A 19,181-nucleotide genomic window follows, 5' to 3' on the forward strand; every position below is an offset into this window, starting at 1 on the left:
AGCTTATCGACACAGAACAATGTCTACACTGTCATACAATCTCTGTGCAACACCAAGCCAGGCTGTTAAACTTGATGCATGAAATGGAGCACATTATGTGACTTGGGATGAAATAGTTTATGTTGTTTTAGATCATGAGGAAGTAGCTTCTCTAGTTGCCTTATGAGAAATTCCATCAAACCAACTTTTGGAAAGAAAAGGAATTTGGCTTTAGGAGCATCCCCTTATAAATAACAAATTCCAGTCCCTGTCTGCAGTCGGTGCATAGTTGAAAGTTCAGCAGCACAGTGCTGCATTCTTTTATGAGGAGAATTTCCTTTTCCTTGCTGGTTCTCTGCAGCTGCTCAATGAGGAAACCCAGAGGATACTCAGGGAGCTTGGCTTGTTGGAGCCACATAATGGCTGCATCTGAAGGAATCTTCAAGCCCGCCCCACACACACACACACACACAAACACACTTCCCACCTACTGTTTTAAAGTGAGCACACATATTAGGAATTTCCAAATATCATGTGAATGTCTTAAAAATGAACAACATGGAAGTTTAAAGCAGATTGCTGTAGTTTTCAGAGAGAAAAATACTTTTGACAAAAGCACAACAGTTGCATTGGTGAGTCTGTTTTTATTCGCATAAGAGAATCAATGTAGTTTGTGTTTATATAAGATTTATTCTATAAATATAAAATGCTCTCTTTATAGCAAAGGTAAAGAAATGACTTCAAAGATGTGACAACTGGAGACACGTCAACACAATAAAAGAACAGTTAGGAATCGGAAGCACCATATGGAAGAGAATCCGACGAGGAGAAGCAGTCATGAAATGTTTGAGCCGAGCTGCGCCGACAGCAGCCGCTCTGCATCTCAACACACGGCTTCCTTTCTGCAGGGGAAGATGTGCAAGCTCCTGGCTGCTGTTCAGTTCTAACAGTCCAGCTGTGTCCACACAATCCGCACATCATCCAAACTCAAACATTCAATTTCCAAGTGAGGAAAAGACTATAGATTCATTTACAGCACCCTGTTTAGCCTTGGAGAACCATTATCCTTTAATAAACATGTCTGAATTCCATACTGTGACAAAGGTCGTTATCCAAAACTGTATGAAATGAATAATCTAGGAGTTTAGGTCCCTCTAATGCCTCATCAGATTAAAACATTGTTTCCACAGCCGCACCTGAACGACTTCGACACAGATCTTTTCAAAATCTAGTTTCCCTCAAAATAAAAAAAAGGTTTTTAATGCTGATTACATCCTGCAAGGCAAGCTCCATATGTAATTCTTCAATTTAGCTCCTTAGGAATTAAAATCACAACTAGCACATCTAATGTTTTTGGCTCAGATCATAATTAAGCCACAGATTATTGTCTATCATTTTTAGCTTTTTTATGTCAAATAAAGGACCAAACAGACTACAAAAGCTATGAAATTCTGATAAATGGCTGGTTCTCATTTTTGCTTCAAAAATACAAAATTATTATGAGAGCACTCCAAATGATTTTTCTTTAGATGTCCTGCTAATCTTTGTGAAACAAATAGTAGAATCATCAATCTCAGCCTTGTAGGAGTAAAACTAGCAGCTCTATTTGAATGAGCATTTCAGAGAAACGTTGAGCTTCTGCTGCTTTTTGATTGAAAGACTTTAAAATGCATCTTATTTCACTGAAACATATTAATGAATTAATATTGTTCTGACTCTGAGCTGTACAGAAACACACCAGAATTTCTGCATCTTTACACCCCTGTAGAAAACATTATCTAAAACAGTGGATGATCAGGAAGGGTTGTTTTAAATTTATTAAAATATTAATTAAATGGTTTTGGGTCAAGTCCCACCTTCACCAATTTAAACCCTCGTTTTGTACATAAACTTTACAATTTATTTCCTTCCCAATTTGACTCCATACCTGTAAACACGCCACTTTTTACCAGTTAATGAACTTTGGGGATATATGGTGAAAAAAATGCTAAAATCACACATATACTTTATTTTATTGTATATCATTATCTTCAATCATTTCTTTATTCCTATTTATTTTGGTTCTGACCCGTTTGGCCCAGCTCACTCAAAAAATAGGTCGTATCACGATTTTTCATTAATTAACATAATTTATATGAAAACGGGTACAAAGTGCCGGTCTGATGTACAGTCGTTATAAAACGTTCCACAATAAAACCAAAACACGGTGGGTAGAGACCAACCGCAGTAGCAGTGGTTGTAAAAGGTGCAAGGATGAAATGACTACCACCTTATTAAATTTAGTGGTGTACTTGATTTTTGTTCTTTAATAAATGTTTTTTTCTGTTTTGAAATCTCACCTAAAGGGCAGTCGTAATAAATCACAAGGCATCGATAGAACACCTTATAGTTTTATTTAGGGAAAAAAACTATTAAAATCTTCCTATTTTGCATTTTTTATTCCCAATCAAATTTCCCCTTGTTTTAATTTCTACGGTGATTCTGATCAGGTTTATCCTACTATTGTTGAATGTACTAGGGAGGCATTTGGCACTTATTTGAAATCCCTGTGTGATTGAACAAGACAACTAAAGAAATGAAGCACAAGAAAATCAAATACAAAAACAAATTACCGAAAAGAGGAGAAGAACAAATCCAATCAAACCATGCCGTACTGGTTCAGAGCTGGAGCGTTGCAGCAAAAACACTGTTACGTTATTTTCTTTTTGCATGATAACGTGCTTTTTTTTCCTTTTCAAAGAGGAATGTTTCATCTGTGAGGGCCCAGAAAATACACAGCCTAAAACCATCTGTCTCAGTGATTCACATTCATAAACTACACAGTGTTTCTGATCCTGGTCGGCCAACATGAAGCCTTCAGAAACCGAAGATCTCCTCTTCACACACACAAAGTGCAGCTGGTTACTTCGGATAAGAGGCAGCCACGAGGAAGCACTTGGGTTTCACAAGATTCTGCTTAGAATAGACCCAGTGCTCACAAGTAGTTCACTGCTCTAAAGACACAAACACTCCGTGTGAAGTACTCCCAGGAGTGTCCACAGTAAGTTAGGTCATGAGACATCAGGATTGGTAATGGTCAGCTGGCTCCTTGTGATGTTTAAATACATTTCCAACATATTCAAATATGCAAAAAAAGATTTTTTTTTAGCACAATTTGTTTTCAGCCTTTAAATACAAATATATATTTTAAAAAATCTCACAAATGTGTATGTACAATAAAACAGAGTGAAGGTCTCTGGTGCGTTCAAAAATATTTGAAAAGGGAAAATATTGAGTCGGAATCAGTGAGTTTGTAAAAAGCAGGTCACACTGTGGTCTCACCCTGCTTACTGTTGGCCAGTCTCGTATAAAACCTCCTCCATGAGTTCAGGGTCTTACCAGACCAGATCCAGAAGCCAGACGTGATGCCCACTATGAGTGTCATGAGATATTTGATCATGAAGACTGTGAAGTCTGGGCTCATGTTGGGGTGGTTCTGGATGGGACATGGCACAGCATACGTCTTACACGACTGGCTGACCCACGTCCTTTCCCACTGCTCACGGAAGGCCTGCTCGTAGAAGTAGCAAGCGATGACGATGGTGGCTGGCACAGTGTAGAGCACGCTGAAGATCCCAATCCGCACCATTAGCTTCTCCAGCTTCTCAGTCTTGGTGCCGTCGTGCTTCATGATCGTCCGGATGCGGAAGAGGGACACGAATCCCGCCAGGAGGAAGGAAGTACCAATGAACAGGTAGACAAAGAGAGGTGCTAGGACGAAGCCCCGCAAGGCGTCCACGCTGTTGATGCCCACAAAGCACACCCCACTCAGCACGTCCCCATCCACCTGACCCACAGCCAGGATCGTAATCGTCTTTATGGCAGGAACAGCCCAAGCTGCCAGGTGGAAGTACTGGGAGTTAGCCTCAATAGCTTCGTGGCCCCACTTCATCCCTGCAGCCAGGAACCAGGTGAGGGCAAGGATGACCCACCAGATAGAGCTGGCCATGCTGAAAAAGTAGAGCATCATGAAGAGGATGGTGCAGCCCTCCTTCTTGGTGCCCTGCACTACAGTCCTTATTTCATTCTCAAAGCGATCATTGCAAACCACCTTGTCTTCCAGTAAAAATCCAGCAATGTAGGCGATGGACACCATAGTGTAGCAACCAGACAGGAAGACTATCGGCCGCTCTGGGTAGCTGAAGCGCTTCATATCCACCAGATAGGTCAGCACCGTGAACAAAGTGGAAGCACAACACAGAATCGACCAAATTCCAATCCATATTCTAGCAAATTTCAGCTCCTCCTCACTGAAATACATCATTCCGTGAGACTTTTTCAGTTCACACGGAGCACCGCAGTTCTCCTGCCCCAGGAAACGGTAGTTCAGGTAGGGGGGCACGGTGAGGGAGCCCGGGCACCTGAACTGACCGTACGTGGGCTCGGGCGGGGAGCGCTCTGTGGAGAAATGTCCGGGCCCCTCCGGTTCTGCGCGGTCTGACATGTTCTGGCCCACGCACAGCTCTCCCGCACCGTGCACCGGGAACTTCTCGCACGCCAGGCTGTCGGGCCACTGGAAGCCGAACTTGTTCATGAGCGCTTCGCAGCCCTGCCGCGCTCTCTCGCACAGAGAGCGGCAGGGGGGCAGCGCCTGCTCCAGAACCGTGCACACGGGCGCATACATGGAGCAGAGGAAGAACTTTAAATCCGGGGAACACTGCACCTTCACCAGTGGGTAAAACTGGTGGACCTCCAGCCCCGCGTCCTCCTGGTTCGTGTGGCCCAAAAGGTTCGGCATGATGGTCTCATTGTAGGCGATGTCCGTGCACAGCGGGATGGAGATGGGCTGGCAGAATCCGTGCTCCGGGATAGACATTCCTCGGTCTCCGCCGCCGTACTGCGCATTTACCCTAAAGATTCCCGGGATGAGGAGCGGCAGCAGAAAGCAAGCCGTGCGGAGCAGTCTATGGAGCAGCATGGTGAGGAGGGATCTAATCCACGACTTTCTGTTTGTTGGGAATAACTTGATGTTCCCCCAGCAGGCAGCAGCAGCTTCCCTGGGCGCTCTTTGTTGCCGACTCAATGCAGCTTCTTTCAGCGGTGCTCCTGCCTCTGTCCTCAGCTTCAGATCCCGCAGCAGGGGACATACATGGAACAAAGATCCGCGATCCTTAACGGCAAACCTGAGTCCCGAATATAAAATCCTCTTTGGAGCCGAATCAAGTTGTTTTCTTCCAACAGAGGAGCCGCCTCAGTATTCCGTCTGCACAACACAGAGTCAGAGCGCCGATCAAACGCTCTGCCCTCTCTCTCTCTCTTTCTCCAGCTGAGTGGAGCCAAGCTGACGTCCATGTGGTGCAGCATCCGCTGAGAACTTTCACAATAAAGTTACTTCAAACCGCTGTCTTTACTGTTGGGGACATTTTTAATTAGTGTTCTCACCAGAAAGCAACAATGGGAAACAAGTAAACCGGTGCTTATTTGATCTTCGTTTTAAAATACCATATATGAAGTTGAAAAACATACAGTTTTCTTTTATAAAGTCAGAAAATGAAGGAGTAAATTACAAATTTGTTGGATTTTCTTTTCAAAAAACCCAAAACAATCACCAGATTTAATCATATTCTAAGACATACGCTCACTGTATGGTCACAGAAGTAGCTGCCTGTCTAGGAGTATGAACAAAACCCAGACCAATTAGTTTCCTTTCTCTTTGTTGGTAATTTTTCTTATTTAAAATAAAAATTAAACCAAATTTCTGCCAATTTCCAACCACATGACAATAAGTCAGCCTGTATTGTCCATTAGAATTTTTTGTATTTTAAAATCAAATTTCTGCCTGTTTTGTTTTTCATTGCTGGTTTTCTAAAAAGAACATCCAACAACCAAAATATGCATGGACCCACTTGCTTCTGTCACTAAACATATCCTCTTTCTCTTGTACAACTTTCCAACTCACTTTAATTAAAAATTATTTAATTATTGACAAAGGGAAGTTAAATGCTATAGTAACATTCTCTTCTTCTGTCATTATAGAAGGCTACAGCTTCCCTTTATATGGCTAATAAGTCTAACCAGCCTCCAGACCCCTACTGTCCACCCAGACATACCCAAATCCATAGAAACTAATTCTAATAACATGTTTTTGAAATGCATTATTTTTTTACTCCTGTGCAATATTAAAAAGCTGGCCATTTGATGTCATGATCTAGGTATGGGAAAAAGAAAACTGAGCATGGAACATTTTTTGAGTTTGCAGAAGTTATTCCTTATTCATATTACTATAAAGATAAAAGCTTTTCATTTTTCATATTCATTTATGTTTAACTGTTTTACCTGTAATTTCCCCATGTCAAGCTTGAGTTTTTAATCCATTGCCTTGATTAGTTTGATTTTTGGGTTCCACATTTTTTAAGAGTAAAACCTTTTTATGGCTTTTTTTGGCCCATAGAACCTCTTAGATCTAAGTGATGTAGATTTTGATCTACAGAACAAATCTAAGTAGTTGCCAAAAAGCCAGTGAAACAGCCCTTTACCAGACTGCTAAATAAGAAGCCAACTTGAGAATCATGTTTTATGATTCGTGGAATATGCAACGTAATAAAAATGTCTATCCAATATTCCATAAATATCATACAAATCACCATGGAAGAATAAGTGTTTGAGTTATGAAAAGTTTTAATTAATTTGATATTTTTTACACATCGAAAAGTTTTTTCCCCAAATATTTGCATGAAACTACATTCCTGATGAGTTCAGGTGAACAACAGCAGACTATGCAGATCTACTTCCTATCTACTTCCTCCAGCTTTACAGCTCTCTCTCTCTCTCTATCTCTATCTATGTCTCTCTCTCTCCATCTCTCTCCCTCTCTTTGTGTGTGTCTGTCTCTCCCTCTGTCTCTCTCTCTTTATATTAAATCCATCCATCCATCTTCCCAGTGACACCTTATGTTCCCATGCCAGGAGGCATTCATAGTCCCTTTTAGCTCTGGGTTTGCCCCAAAAAACGTCCAAAGGGAGCCACACAGAAGGCATCCAGATCATATGCTTCAACCGCCTCAGCTGACTCCTTTATGTGCTGAGGCTGTTCTCCGAAAGCCCATCTTCATCTCCACAGTCTTGGGTGGGTTAACTTTCAGGTGGTTCTGACCACACCAGTGTATCAGCCGATCCACCTCTTATCTGTATGCAGACTCATCACTGTCCTGGATCAGTCCAATAACAGTGCAGCCATCTCCAAACTTCATGGACGGGTCTGCAGAGGTGCAGTCATTTGTGCAGAGTGAGAAAAGGAGATTTTTTGATCAAATGCTGATTCACTCCTGATTTTAATGAACCAAACGTTTCAGCACATCTCAGGTTTTCAGGGAGTTTGTTCCAAAGCTGAGAAGCATTCAAACAAAATGCTGCCTCACCTTGTTCAGTTCTGGTCCTGGAAACACTGAGTAAGCTACTGGTCTACATAGTCGGACCTATTTCTCATATTCTACATAGTTCATATTTAGCAAGTACCTGAGAAATGTGTTTTGGTCCAAGCCCATTTATGGACCAATAGCAAAGTCGATCATTTTACAAACAGGGAGCCAGTGCAGCGATTTAAGAACTAGTGTGATATGATGTATTTTCCTGGTGGTGGTGAGGACTCTGGCAGCAGCATATTGGATACGCTGCAGCTGACTGCTTGTTGTTTTTACAGAGAGCATTAACAACACTGATGCAATAATCTCACCAACTGAAAATAAAAGCATGCACCAGTTTTTCTGTGTCCTGGTTTGACATGAAACTCTATATTTTGGCGATGTCTATTGGATAGTAAACTGATTTAGCAACAGACTTAATGTGATTGTTAAATTTTAAACCAGAGTCCAAAACTACACAAAACAAATAGGTAATACCACCCCCTTGTTGATTCTACTCCAGTTAAACCTGGGGGAAACTGCTCTAGGTAATGCTGCTGCATTGTTTTTGTAACAGTTCATATTTACTTTGTATCTGACAATAATAAGATCTTACATCGAGTAATTATTTTTTAAAGAATGGTATGTTTTTGGGTTTTAAGGCTGTGCTGGTGATGTGGAGTGATGTTTGGATTAGACATTATCTTGTGTTTTATTAATCTAGGGCCTTTAATTTCTGTTCTGTCCAGTTAAGACCTCATAATAGATAAGACACCTAGATACTCCACTAGAGACAGAGAGGGCCTCTGGTGTCAGACCTAGAGGGGATGATTCTCATCCTGGGCCCTTAAATTGTTCTGCTATAGGTCATGACATCAAAATGACAATCACATCATCTGTAAAATGCAAAAATAAGACTCTTATATTTCATGTTTTGAAAAAATATCCAAGAATTTTAGCAAACCATTTGTCATTTTTGATCAGTACTTTTATTTGTCATTGACACGATGCAAGCGACTGTGCACTGTCTCTATATGCTCATCCAGGAGGACTGAATGCTGCAAGTCACTGACTCGATGCAATCTGTTGGGTTTCCTTAGATAGAAAGACTTTTTATCCAATTTTAATAATAAACTGAACTTGACTGCATTGTTTGATAACTAGGATCAATTGGAATGGATGAAAACTGATTTGGAATCTGTCTGATTCCACTGAATTGACTTTGTAAAGCGGTTTGAGACAACTGATACTGCATTAATAAACTGAACTAGACTGAACTGCAAATGTTACTTGCTTGCATGTAGTTTTTTTAAATATTGGCAATCTGATAGTTACATGTACAGGGGTTGGACAATGAAACTGAAACACCTGGTTTTAGACCAAAATAATTTATAAGTATGGTGTAGGGCCTCCTTTTGCGGCCAATACAGCGTCAATTCGTCTTGGGAATGACATATACAAGTCCTGCACAGTGGTCAGAGGGATTTTAAACCATTCTTCTTGCAGGATAGTGGCCAGGTCACTACGTGATACTGGTGGAGGAAAACGTTTCCTGACTCGCTCCTCCAAAACACCCCAAAGTGGCTCAATAATATTTAGATCTGGTGACTCTGCAGGCCATGGGAGATGTTCAACTTCACTTTCATGTTCATCAAACCAATCTTTCACCAGTCTTGCTGTGTGTATTGGTGCATTGTCATCCTGATACACGGCACCACCTTCAGGATACAATGTTTGAACCATTGGATGCACATTAAAGGTAAACTAAAGTAAAGGTGGACTCATCAGAGAACAATACATGTTTCACATTGTCCACAGCCCGAGATTTGCGCTCCTTGCACCATTGAAACCGACGTTTGGCATTGGCATGAGTGACCAAAGGTTTGGCTATAGCAGCCCGCCGTGTATATTGACCCTGTGGAGCTCCCGACGGACAGTTCTGGTGGAAACAGGAGAGTTGAGGTGCACATTTAATTCTGCCGTGATTTGGGCAGCCGTGGTTTTATGTTTTTTGGATACAATCTGGGTTAGCAACCAAACATCCCTTTCAGACAGCTTCCTCTTGCGTCCACAGTTAATTCTGTTGGATGTGGTTCGTCCTTCTTGGTGGTATGCTGACATTACCCTGAATACCATGGCTCTTGATACATCACAAAAACTTGCTGTCTTGGTCACAGATGCGCCAGCAAGACGTGCACCAACAATTTGTCCTCTTTTGAACTCTGGTATGTCACCCATAATGTTGTGTGCATTTCAATATTTTGAGCAAAACTGTGCTTTAAAGGTACTTTATTTGTACCTTTACTAATGCTGTAATTAAACCTGCCAGTAACTATTTACTCTCTTTGTTTTTCTTTGCTATAGAAAGTATTCCTGGTCTAGTACTTATGTTTCTTTTCTGTCTCCTTTCTGTCTTCTGATGCAGTCAGCTAGGACTAAGACATCTCAGTTACAACATGGAAAATATGTCTGCATCAAGGCATCTTTTGATATCCAAATGTGATTGAAAAGGGAAAAGTCTGTCTAACTTAAAATGTAGAAAAGACAGCATATTACAACATGCAAAAGATGTCAGCATGTAAGCACCTGATGATGTCTAAATGGGGTTAAAAAGGAATGGTCACTGAAAATAAACAGAAAAAACGCACTCCTATGGATTTTCTAGCAACACAAAACATCTCTTTATTTAGTCTGATGACTTTATTAAAAAATAAACATAAAAAAAATACAGAAGATGTAATGGAAATTTACAAATGGAAATGTGAGGAACAACAAAAGAAGTTTAAACACATTTACTGTTGTAATTATGAATATTAATATATTATTTAATAATATTTTAATATTTTATTAAATAATATTTCGGTCTGTTAAGGGTTGTCCTGTGAATACCAGTCCAATAAGGAGGTGGTATTAGGACAAAATTGAAAGGTATGAGACGAGCTCTGACATTATTGAACAGCATAAACTCTGCACGCACATGGAATGAATTCACACAATTTCTTAAAATACAAGAATTTATTAACAAAAATAAGTCAACTCAAAGTCAAACATATTTCAATCAACAAACTCTTTACTATGCTAAAACAATCCAACTAAACTACCAAGCAGACTTAAAGAATAACGAAGACTAATGGACTATGTACAATATCAACAAGTTGATTAAAGATGATTGAAAACCATGACTGAAGGAGTGATGCAACATTACCATGCAATATTATTTATGTTTGAGGACCAAGGATTATCTTGAAGAATCTGGAAGTGAAGTTAAGTTAGTCTTGGAACCAACTTAGGAAATAATCAGCAAACGTTTAGACAACCATTTACAATGCAAGATCAGATAAAATATTATTTTAATAAAATAATGTTTTAAATAATGATTTGCTGAATAAAATCAACCTTCTGGATGACCATTTCTCAACGGTGTCTCATTAGCTGCCTTTACTTATTAAAATAATATTTAAAGATATATTATTTAGGAAATAGTAAAATATTTAATGAAATATTTTGAAAAAGAACCAAATCTTTCTGGAGAAATTGGGCTTTATGGTGTTTACTTAGTTATCAAGTTTAGTAAAATAATGTTTAAGGAAATATTATTTTAACAACCTTTTTGGGTAAATGATCTTTAGTAGCAAGCACATGTTCTTAGCTCTTAGCAGTTAAAGCTAACAAAAGAAGCTGATAGCTTAGCATCAGAATCACACACATACCTTTAAAATACCATTAATAAAAGGGGTTAAAATGCATAAGCATGGATGGCATGTTATGGCCGAAATTCTGTGTTTAAAATCAGTCAGTGAGTCATTTCCTACTGCTTATTCCATAGTGGGTCACGGGGGAGCTGGTGCCTATCTCCAGCAGTCTATGGGCGAGAGGCGGGGTACACCCTGGACAGGTTGCCAGTCCATTGCAGGGCAACACACAAACAACCACGCATACACTCATTCATACACCTAAGGGCAATTTAGAGTTACCAATTAATTAACCTAAAAGGCATGTCTTTGGACTGTGGGAGGAAGCCAGAGTACCTGGTGAGAACCCGCCCATGCACGGGGAGAACATGCAAACTCCATGCAGAAAGACCCCAGGCCAGGAATTGAACCTAGGACCTTCTTGCTGCAAGGCAACAGTGCTACCATCTGCGCCACCGTGCAGCCCTATTTAAAATCACCTTTTAAATAAAGTTTGTCTTAACTTTAACAAAAAAACAAAACAAAAAACCAAACACAGAACACACAAACTGAGCTGAACAGATAACCTGCTAGCACTAAGATAGCTGAGTTTCAACACCAACAAAACCAAACTTCATAAAACGAAAAAAACATTTAGATGATTTAATCCTAAATTACTTCTATTTCTCTCTGCCCAAACCTAACCTCTCAGGTGAACCGTGCAGAGGAAAAGCTGTCCAGGGCGACAAAGTTTGAAGAAACATCTGGGGAGCAAAGGGTTAGCTTCAGCTAACATCCGTAGCTGTTGGGTGGGGCGGCTCGTTCTGTCGGCCGGCCAAACTGCACGTTTCTGCTGTAGCCGCAGTGATGCGGTCCCATTGTCCTTCCTTCAGACCGGGAAGACTGCTCCACTCAGCATCGTAGAGACAGGGTCTCTGCTGGGAACTCTGTGGAACACAGTTTGCTTCTGTAGACTTCAGAGAGAAAGTCAAGCAACACTTGTACCTTAATTACCCCCATTCATGAATGAATACCGGATACACAAACAGCAATTCATTCGTACTTAACTTAGTGCATATGATTGCAGGATCGCATGACACTCTTGGATCCAGTTTAAAGAGTTATGTCTGTTTGACAGCAAAGAGACATTAGCGCGCTGTGTCTCTCTGTCCGGACCCCTTGGAGGAACCCGCACAGAAGAGACAGAATGCAGCAAGAGCTGCGCTTTTATTTGGACGGCGACGTCACGGGAAATCAGCTGTCCGCTTTTTCCTGGCTGTGCTAGAAGTGGGTTAATGCAATTTATTTTGAAAGTTCCAGAAAGGTTTGTACCGGACTTTCATGTTGTAACCATGGCTGTGGTCCCAACACAGTTAAGACAGTGTCATCTTCATTTTGGACAGTCACTGATTGATTTGAGCCTTTTTTTTAACATTTTATGATTAAATAACATTTAAACTAAATGAAAAATGAAAACAACGATTGGATGCAGAAGTTTATTAAGGATTTACATAAATCCACACAGGGTCACAATTACACATACAGGTCCAAATATATTCATTTACTATTTTAACTTTGCAGCGCCAAAGCATATTAAGAACTCAGTGATGACTGTGATTGAGTGAAGCTAGTAGTTTCACCTTGCCAGCATGAAATAGATTTGTTTGAAAGCATTCTCTGGACTGTCCAACATTCACTGAGAAAGTCCTAGGGACTCACTGAAGATCTAAGAAGCAGATACATAAACTGGAAACTGCTGGAACTCCAGCTACATTGTCCATAATGTGGGAGCGGGAGTTGAAGCTTGCTCAACCCTCAGAGTACAGCCGGATCTTGGCAGGCCGCAGTGTCATTTTACCGCTACCCGTTTGATGTTTATAGTTTGCATATGTGAGATAAGGCTTTGTGATTGATAATTGCGGGTGGCTGAATATAAAAACTACTTATTCGATGTATATGCTTATGGAAAGAGTTAGTTATATTGTATAATAATCTAATGTCCCTGAATGCCGTCATGCTGTGATACATATTTTGAAGAACACTGTCTGGCTCTACTATCAGGAAGTAGCATATATATTAGCTTAAAAACCTATAAATATTCTAATCAATTTGTTAGCTGCACGTCAGTGTGACCACTCTTCTGGAGAACAAAGCATAAATCTGGAGAACACAATCTCACCTCGCTTCAACTAACATTCCCTGCAGCCATCCAAGATCAATCAGCACATCTCCCTCCTGCTGGTATTTGGGTCAAAGCAGGTCTTTAAACATACTCTCGTTGTGCCCCAGCTATGGGATGAAGCATGGACTGAACTGTACACAATCAAAAGTCTTGAAGAAAACTCTGCATCTTTGATCTGATTTGAAGGAGGAGTCACAGATGGAATCCCCATTATATCATTGAATCCCTGTTCTACACTTCTTCCTCCTCTAACCTACTGCCCCCCCCCCCCCCAAAAAAAGTGGCTAATGAGATCTGTGCCACGGTTCTTTGTTCACCTTCACTAATTAACTTATCGCCCTAGGACCACCTTTCTTCAGAATGGATCATGAATGAAGTAGTGTTTGGGCAGAAAACTTAGTTAAGAATGAAACAATCTGAAACATTTTTTTAATTTCATGGTGTTTTGCTTTGTTTATGGTACTAAAGGTTGAACTGTTTTTTTTATCAAGTGTTGTCACCTTAGGTGTAAAGTTTTTTGGGTCACAAATGTTGACTCTAAGGTTTAACCATTTTGTTAATCAATTCTCACGTATTAGTGAAGTTGTCTATGCTTATTCTGTGTAGGGTCCAGTGCTTGCTGTTTCGAACATCAGTGCACAAATTCACTCTTTTACCTATTGTTTTTTTTTAATTAGAAACTGCCTTATTTCAATTGCAATGGACACGGAGACGGAAACAAAAAAGGAAAACGAAGAAGCAAGAAAGAAACACAGATGGTGCAAAAAGGAAAAAGGGAGAGGAGAAAAGAATAGAGAAGAGAAAGAAGGATGAAGAGAATACAAGATAACACCCTAGAAGACTGCTTCCACACCTGCAGAAACGTATCTAACAACAGCAATGTTACTGAAAGGTGCACGGTACTAATAAATGCAAATTGCATTTGGTGGTAACTGTGGCTCAATATAGAACATCTGTGTATCTGTTAACACCTGAATCCAAACACCTGTGGGTGTACACTCATCGGACACTTTATTAGGTACACCTTGCTAGTACTGGCTTGGACCCCCTTTTGCCTTCAGAACTGCCTTAATCCTTCGTTGCATAGATTCAACAAGGTACTGGAAACATTCCTCAGAGTTTGGACCATATTGACATGATAGCATCACACAGATGCTGCAGATTTGTCGGCTGCACATCCATGATGCCAATCTCCCGTTCCACCACATCCCAAAGGTGCTCTATTGGATTGAGATCTGGTGACTGTGGAGGCCATTTGAGTCCAGTGAACTCATTGTCATGTTCAAGAAACCAGTCTGAGATGATTTGTGGTTTATGACATGGCGCGTTATCCTGCTGGAAGTAACCATCAGAAGATGGGTACACTGTGGTCATAAAGGGATGGACATGGTCAGCAACAATACTCAGGTAGGCTGTGGCGTTGACACGATGCTCAGTTGGTACTAAGGGACCCAAAGTATGCCAAGAAAATATCCCCCACACCATCACACCACCACCATGAACCATTGATACAAGGCCGGATGGATCCATGCTTTCATGTTGTTGATGCCAAATTCTGACCCTACCAACCGAATGTCGCAGCAGAAATCTTCTGTTGTCCAATTTTGGTGAGCCTATGCGAATTGTAGCCTCAGTTTCCTGTTCTTAGCTGACAGGAGTGGCACCTGGTGTGGTCTTCTGCTGCTGCAGCTCATCCGCCTCAAGGTTCGATGTCTTGTGGATTTAGAGATGCTCTTCTGCATGCCTTGGTTGTAAAGAGGGGTTATTTGAGTTACTGTTGCCTTTCGATCAGCTCGCACCAGTCTGGCCATTCTCCTCTGACCTCTGGCATCAACAAGGCATTTGTGCCCACAGAACTGCTGCTCACTGGATATTTTCTCTTTTTCGGACCATTCTCTGTAAACCCTAGAGATGGTAGCGCGTGAAAATCCCAGTAGATCAGCAGTTTCTGAAATACTCGGACCAGCCTGTCTTGCACCAACAACCATGCCACTTTCAAAGTCACTTAAATCACCTTCTTCCCCATTCTGATGCTCGGTTTGAACTGCAGCAGACCATCTTGACCATGTCTACATGCCTAAATGCATTGAGTTGCTGCCGTATGATTGGCTGATTAGAAATTTGCGTTAATGAGCAGCTGGACAGGTGTACCTAATAAAGTGGCCGGTGAGTGTAAGTGTGAGCGAGCTTGTATAAAAATATGCAATAGCGGGCGTAAGGAGCCACAAACCTGCCCCCCTGGACCTGAGACAGACAGGAAGGAGATCTGAGCCACAGACATCCAAAGGCCCCCCAGAGAACGGAAACCCCAGCGACGAGCCCACGGGCCCTGCCGGCAGCCTTCTATGCCAGAGCAGATCCATCCATGGACCCAGAGACCTGAGACCCTAGGGCACACCATCCCCCCAGCAGCAGGGCACCTAGCCAAGGGCACAAAAACCACCAATACAGCAGCAGGCAGTGTGGAGGGGAGGAAATAGGCCCCACATTTGGAGCTGCCCAAGACACAAAAACAGGCGCACACAGTCACAAAAACACATTTCCACCCTCATGCATACACATAAAAACACTCACACCCACAAACCCAACTCACTCGCACTCCCCATACTTCCAAGTCCAGATACCGATACCCCAGAGAGGCAACCTGCCGCCGGACCTAGGTGGTGATCCCCTTCCTTCCGAAGTGGAGACAGGCAGACCGCTAGAGCAATCAGTCCAGACTAGTGCCAGCACCGCCTGAACCTAAACAACCCCTGTCCCCATCCAGAGAGGGTGCTAGGAGCAAAAAAGGGCTCCACCTGGTCTAAATGAACCCACCAACCAGAATCGTGCCCGGACAAAATAGTCCCCCCAATAAATTCTCAACCCCATGGACCACCAAGAGAGGATCAGCTTACCTGGCAAGCAGTCCCTGGCTGGCAGCACGCACCCAGTGGCTGATGGCCCTCCACCTTGTTGTTGCAACCACACAAACACAACACATCCCCGCTGCTGCAATGACAGCCCAGGGAGAAACACCAACGCTCCACTGTCACCACTTAGCCAATCCAAATGCCGGCGACTACACATCCAAAAAGAGGGCAATATACCCCCACCACACACGCTGCAACCTCTTCGTGTCACACCCCAACCCACCGCCATGACACCCATCTCCCTCAAGACAAGACAGTGAGCGGCCAAGCCCGCCCAACCACCCGTCCAATGCCAGCAGCCATGGACTGCCGGTCCATGAGAGAGAGAAATAAATTAATATGTGTAGTAAACATGCTTTCCTCTAACTAACCTGTTAAAAATAAAGTCAAATATTGGCTCAAACATGCTGAAGGTCATCTCTGCTTGCAGCTAACAAGCTAATAGCTCTGCTTGTACCACATGGTAGACAGCTTTGTTTTACAGCAGAGCGTGTTTCCTTCGTGCCGACACTGAAAGACAGGGCCAATGGTATCATCTATAGAAGAACAGTTGTTGGCAGTAGTATGACTTGGTAGGTCTGCAGTTGGTCCATCCTCTTTCCATGCTGAGATGATGGATTGAACAGAGCTTTGTAAAATGTTCAAATCTTGGAAAATTGTTTTAGAACCCAACCCTGCTTCAAACATCTCCACAACTTTTTCTCTGGCCTGTCTGCAGTGGTCCTTGGTCTTCATGATCCTGTTAGTTATCTGTAGCCAGAAACAGAACAGCTTGGTTTATAATAACAGTTTTAGTTACACATATATGGACTCTATTTCCTAATAAGGTGACTTTTCAAGGTAGTTGGTTGCACTCAATTGTATGTAGGGGTGTCAGAGTAAAGGGGGCAAATTTGCTCTACAGTGTCACATAAAATCCCACATTGTTGTTGTAATGTGCCAAAATGAAAAAGTGGTGTGAATACTTTTGGAAGCCGCTGCAGTTGGATCAGATGGGACTACTGTACATGATTTGATTATTGGAATAAATTAGATTATGAACTGAATTTGGATGGGGTTGGATTGAATCTCATCAGCACATTACCATGATCAGCACCTGTGTTGTGTTTTCTTTTAATTGCACTGTTGGGACCATACAGCCATGGATTTCAACTAAAACTCTGGTACGGACATTCCTGGAACTTTTCAAAATAAAGTGCATTAACCTTCTTCCGGCACAGCCAGAAAAGGGGATAACTGCGGACTTCCTGTGGCGCCATTACCCAAATAAAAGCACAACTCCAAAGGGGGAAGGGGGGTAGCAGAGGACGTCCCAGTGATGCCACTGCCCGTATAAGACCCCCACCCTTCCCACATATCGGTCTCTTCCACGCGGCCTTGCAGAGAGACCGGATAGGAGAGGAAAGCGCGCTGATGTCTTTTGCTGGCAAAAAGACATAAATTCAACTGGATCCAAGGACCGATCACCGATCATATGCAAAGTTAAGTAGAATGAAATACTGTCTGTGTATCCGGTATTTTCATTCATGAACGGGGAAATTAAGGTGTAAGAGTTGCTTACATTTTCTCTTCGAGGCCCCACAGAAGCAAACCTGTGTCGAGGAGAGACCCCGGTGGAGAAGCTGTTTCTACAAGCCCAGTCCGAAGGAAGTTACTATGGCCTGCACAACCGTGTTACGGTAACGAACAGCTGGGCAGTGGACAGGCCGAGCCGCCAGCTCTCCGGAGCTAACTCTTTTGTTCACAGAGCGAACGCAGAGGTTAGCTACCGAGCCAACCGCTTGTTGACTGGATACCTTCTTCGAACTTCGCCCTTTGACAACATTCCCTCAACATGGTCAGAGGTTAGGTTTGGGCAGATTAACAGATAGGTTTAGGATGAAATGATCTAAACGTTTTCATGTTATGAAGTTTTGTTTTGTGGAACCTAGCTATCTTTAGCGCTAGTAGGCTAGCTACGGCACGCGCCGGTTCTGTGTTCTTTGTATGTTTTAAGGTTAAGGTAAGCTTTATTTAAAGGGTGATTTTAAACAGAAGATCGCTCATAACGCGCCGTCCGCGCTTATGCATTTTAACCCTTTTATTAACACTGGTATTTTAAAGGTATGTGTTGATTCTGGTGCTAAGCTATCCGCTTCTTGCTAGCTTAACTGCTAACGGTAAGAACACGTGTGTGCTAGCATTAAGGCTAGTCAACAGAAAGGTTGTTGGTTTTCAAGCTAGTGAATAATAGTCCCTGAACATCATTTACTAGAGTTGATAACTAAGTAAACACCATTAAGCCCCATTTCTCCAGAAAGATTTGGCTCTTTTCCAAAATACTCAATAATATTTCTTCAAATATTATTTCAATAAATAAAGGCAGGTAATTAGACACCGTTGAGAATTAGTCATCCAGGAGGTTGGTTTTATTCGGCAGATCATTATTTAAAACATTATTTTATCAAAATAATATTTTATGTTGGAACAGGAAGGTACCACGAAGCTGTACAAAATATCATGGAATGTTGCAGCATCAAGAGTTCCTTTTATTGGAGCTAACAGACCGAGCCCAACACATGAAAAAGAGCCCCTCACCATAATCCTCACTCCAACAAACTTTACACATGACACAAAGCAGCAACTGCCAGACCCAGATTCATCTACTGGTTTATCAGACAGAGAGCATAATTCATCACTCCAGAGAACAAGTCTCCATTGCTCTACGGTCAAGTGGTGGCCTGCTTTACACCACTGTATCTGTTGCTTTGCATAGAACTTGTTGATGTTCGGATGCAGCTGCTCAGCCACGGAAAGCAGATCCATGTAGATCTCTACACATGATTCCCTAGTTAATCTGAATGACACGTGAAGTTTGTAGGTTTGTCTATACTGACTCAACAAAAAGTTGGTGAGCTCTGCTCTCTATGTGATTCAGAAACTATTGATTCTAGTGGTTTTACATGGCCTACCACTTCATGACTGAGATGCTGTGGTTCCACTTCCGCTTTCTTAATATCTCACTAACAGTTGACAGTGCAACATTTAATAATGAGGACATTTCACAACTGGAGTTGCAC

At 41.9% G+C, this 19,181-nt stretch overlaps 1 protein-coding gene across 1 annotated transcript; it reads right to left on the bottom strand.

Moving 5' to 3' along the window:
• Nucleotides 1-603: 603 nt before the first annotated feature.
• Nucleotides 604-6,510, bottom strand: fzd1 (frizzled class receptor 1). The gene has a single exon (XM_047361291.1). The coding sequence runs from the start codon at nucleotides 4,934-4,936 to the stop codon at nucleotides 3,284-3,286; it is 1,653 nt and encodes a 550-aa protein (XP_047217247.1). The 5' UTR covers nucleotides 4,937-6,510; the 3' UTR covers nucleotides 604-3,283.
• Between the last annotated feature and the right edge of the window lie 12,671 nt (nucleotides 6,511-19,181).

Source organism: Girardinichthys multiradiatus, chromosome 3 (assembly GCF_021462225.1).
Source record: "Girardinichthys multiradiatus isolate DD_20200921_A chromosome 3, DD_fGirMul_XY1, whole genome shotgun sequence".
NCBI lineage: Eukaryota > Metazoa > Chordata > Actinopteri > Cyprinodontiformes > Goodeidae > Girardinichthys > Girardinichthys multiradiatus.

Coding starts and splice junctions, on each gene's coding strand:
- fzd1 (XM_047361291.1), bottom strand. CDS start 4,936: ATGCTGCTCCATAGACTGCTCCGCACGGCTTGCTTTCTGCTGCCGCTC.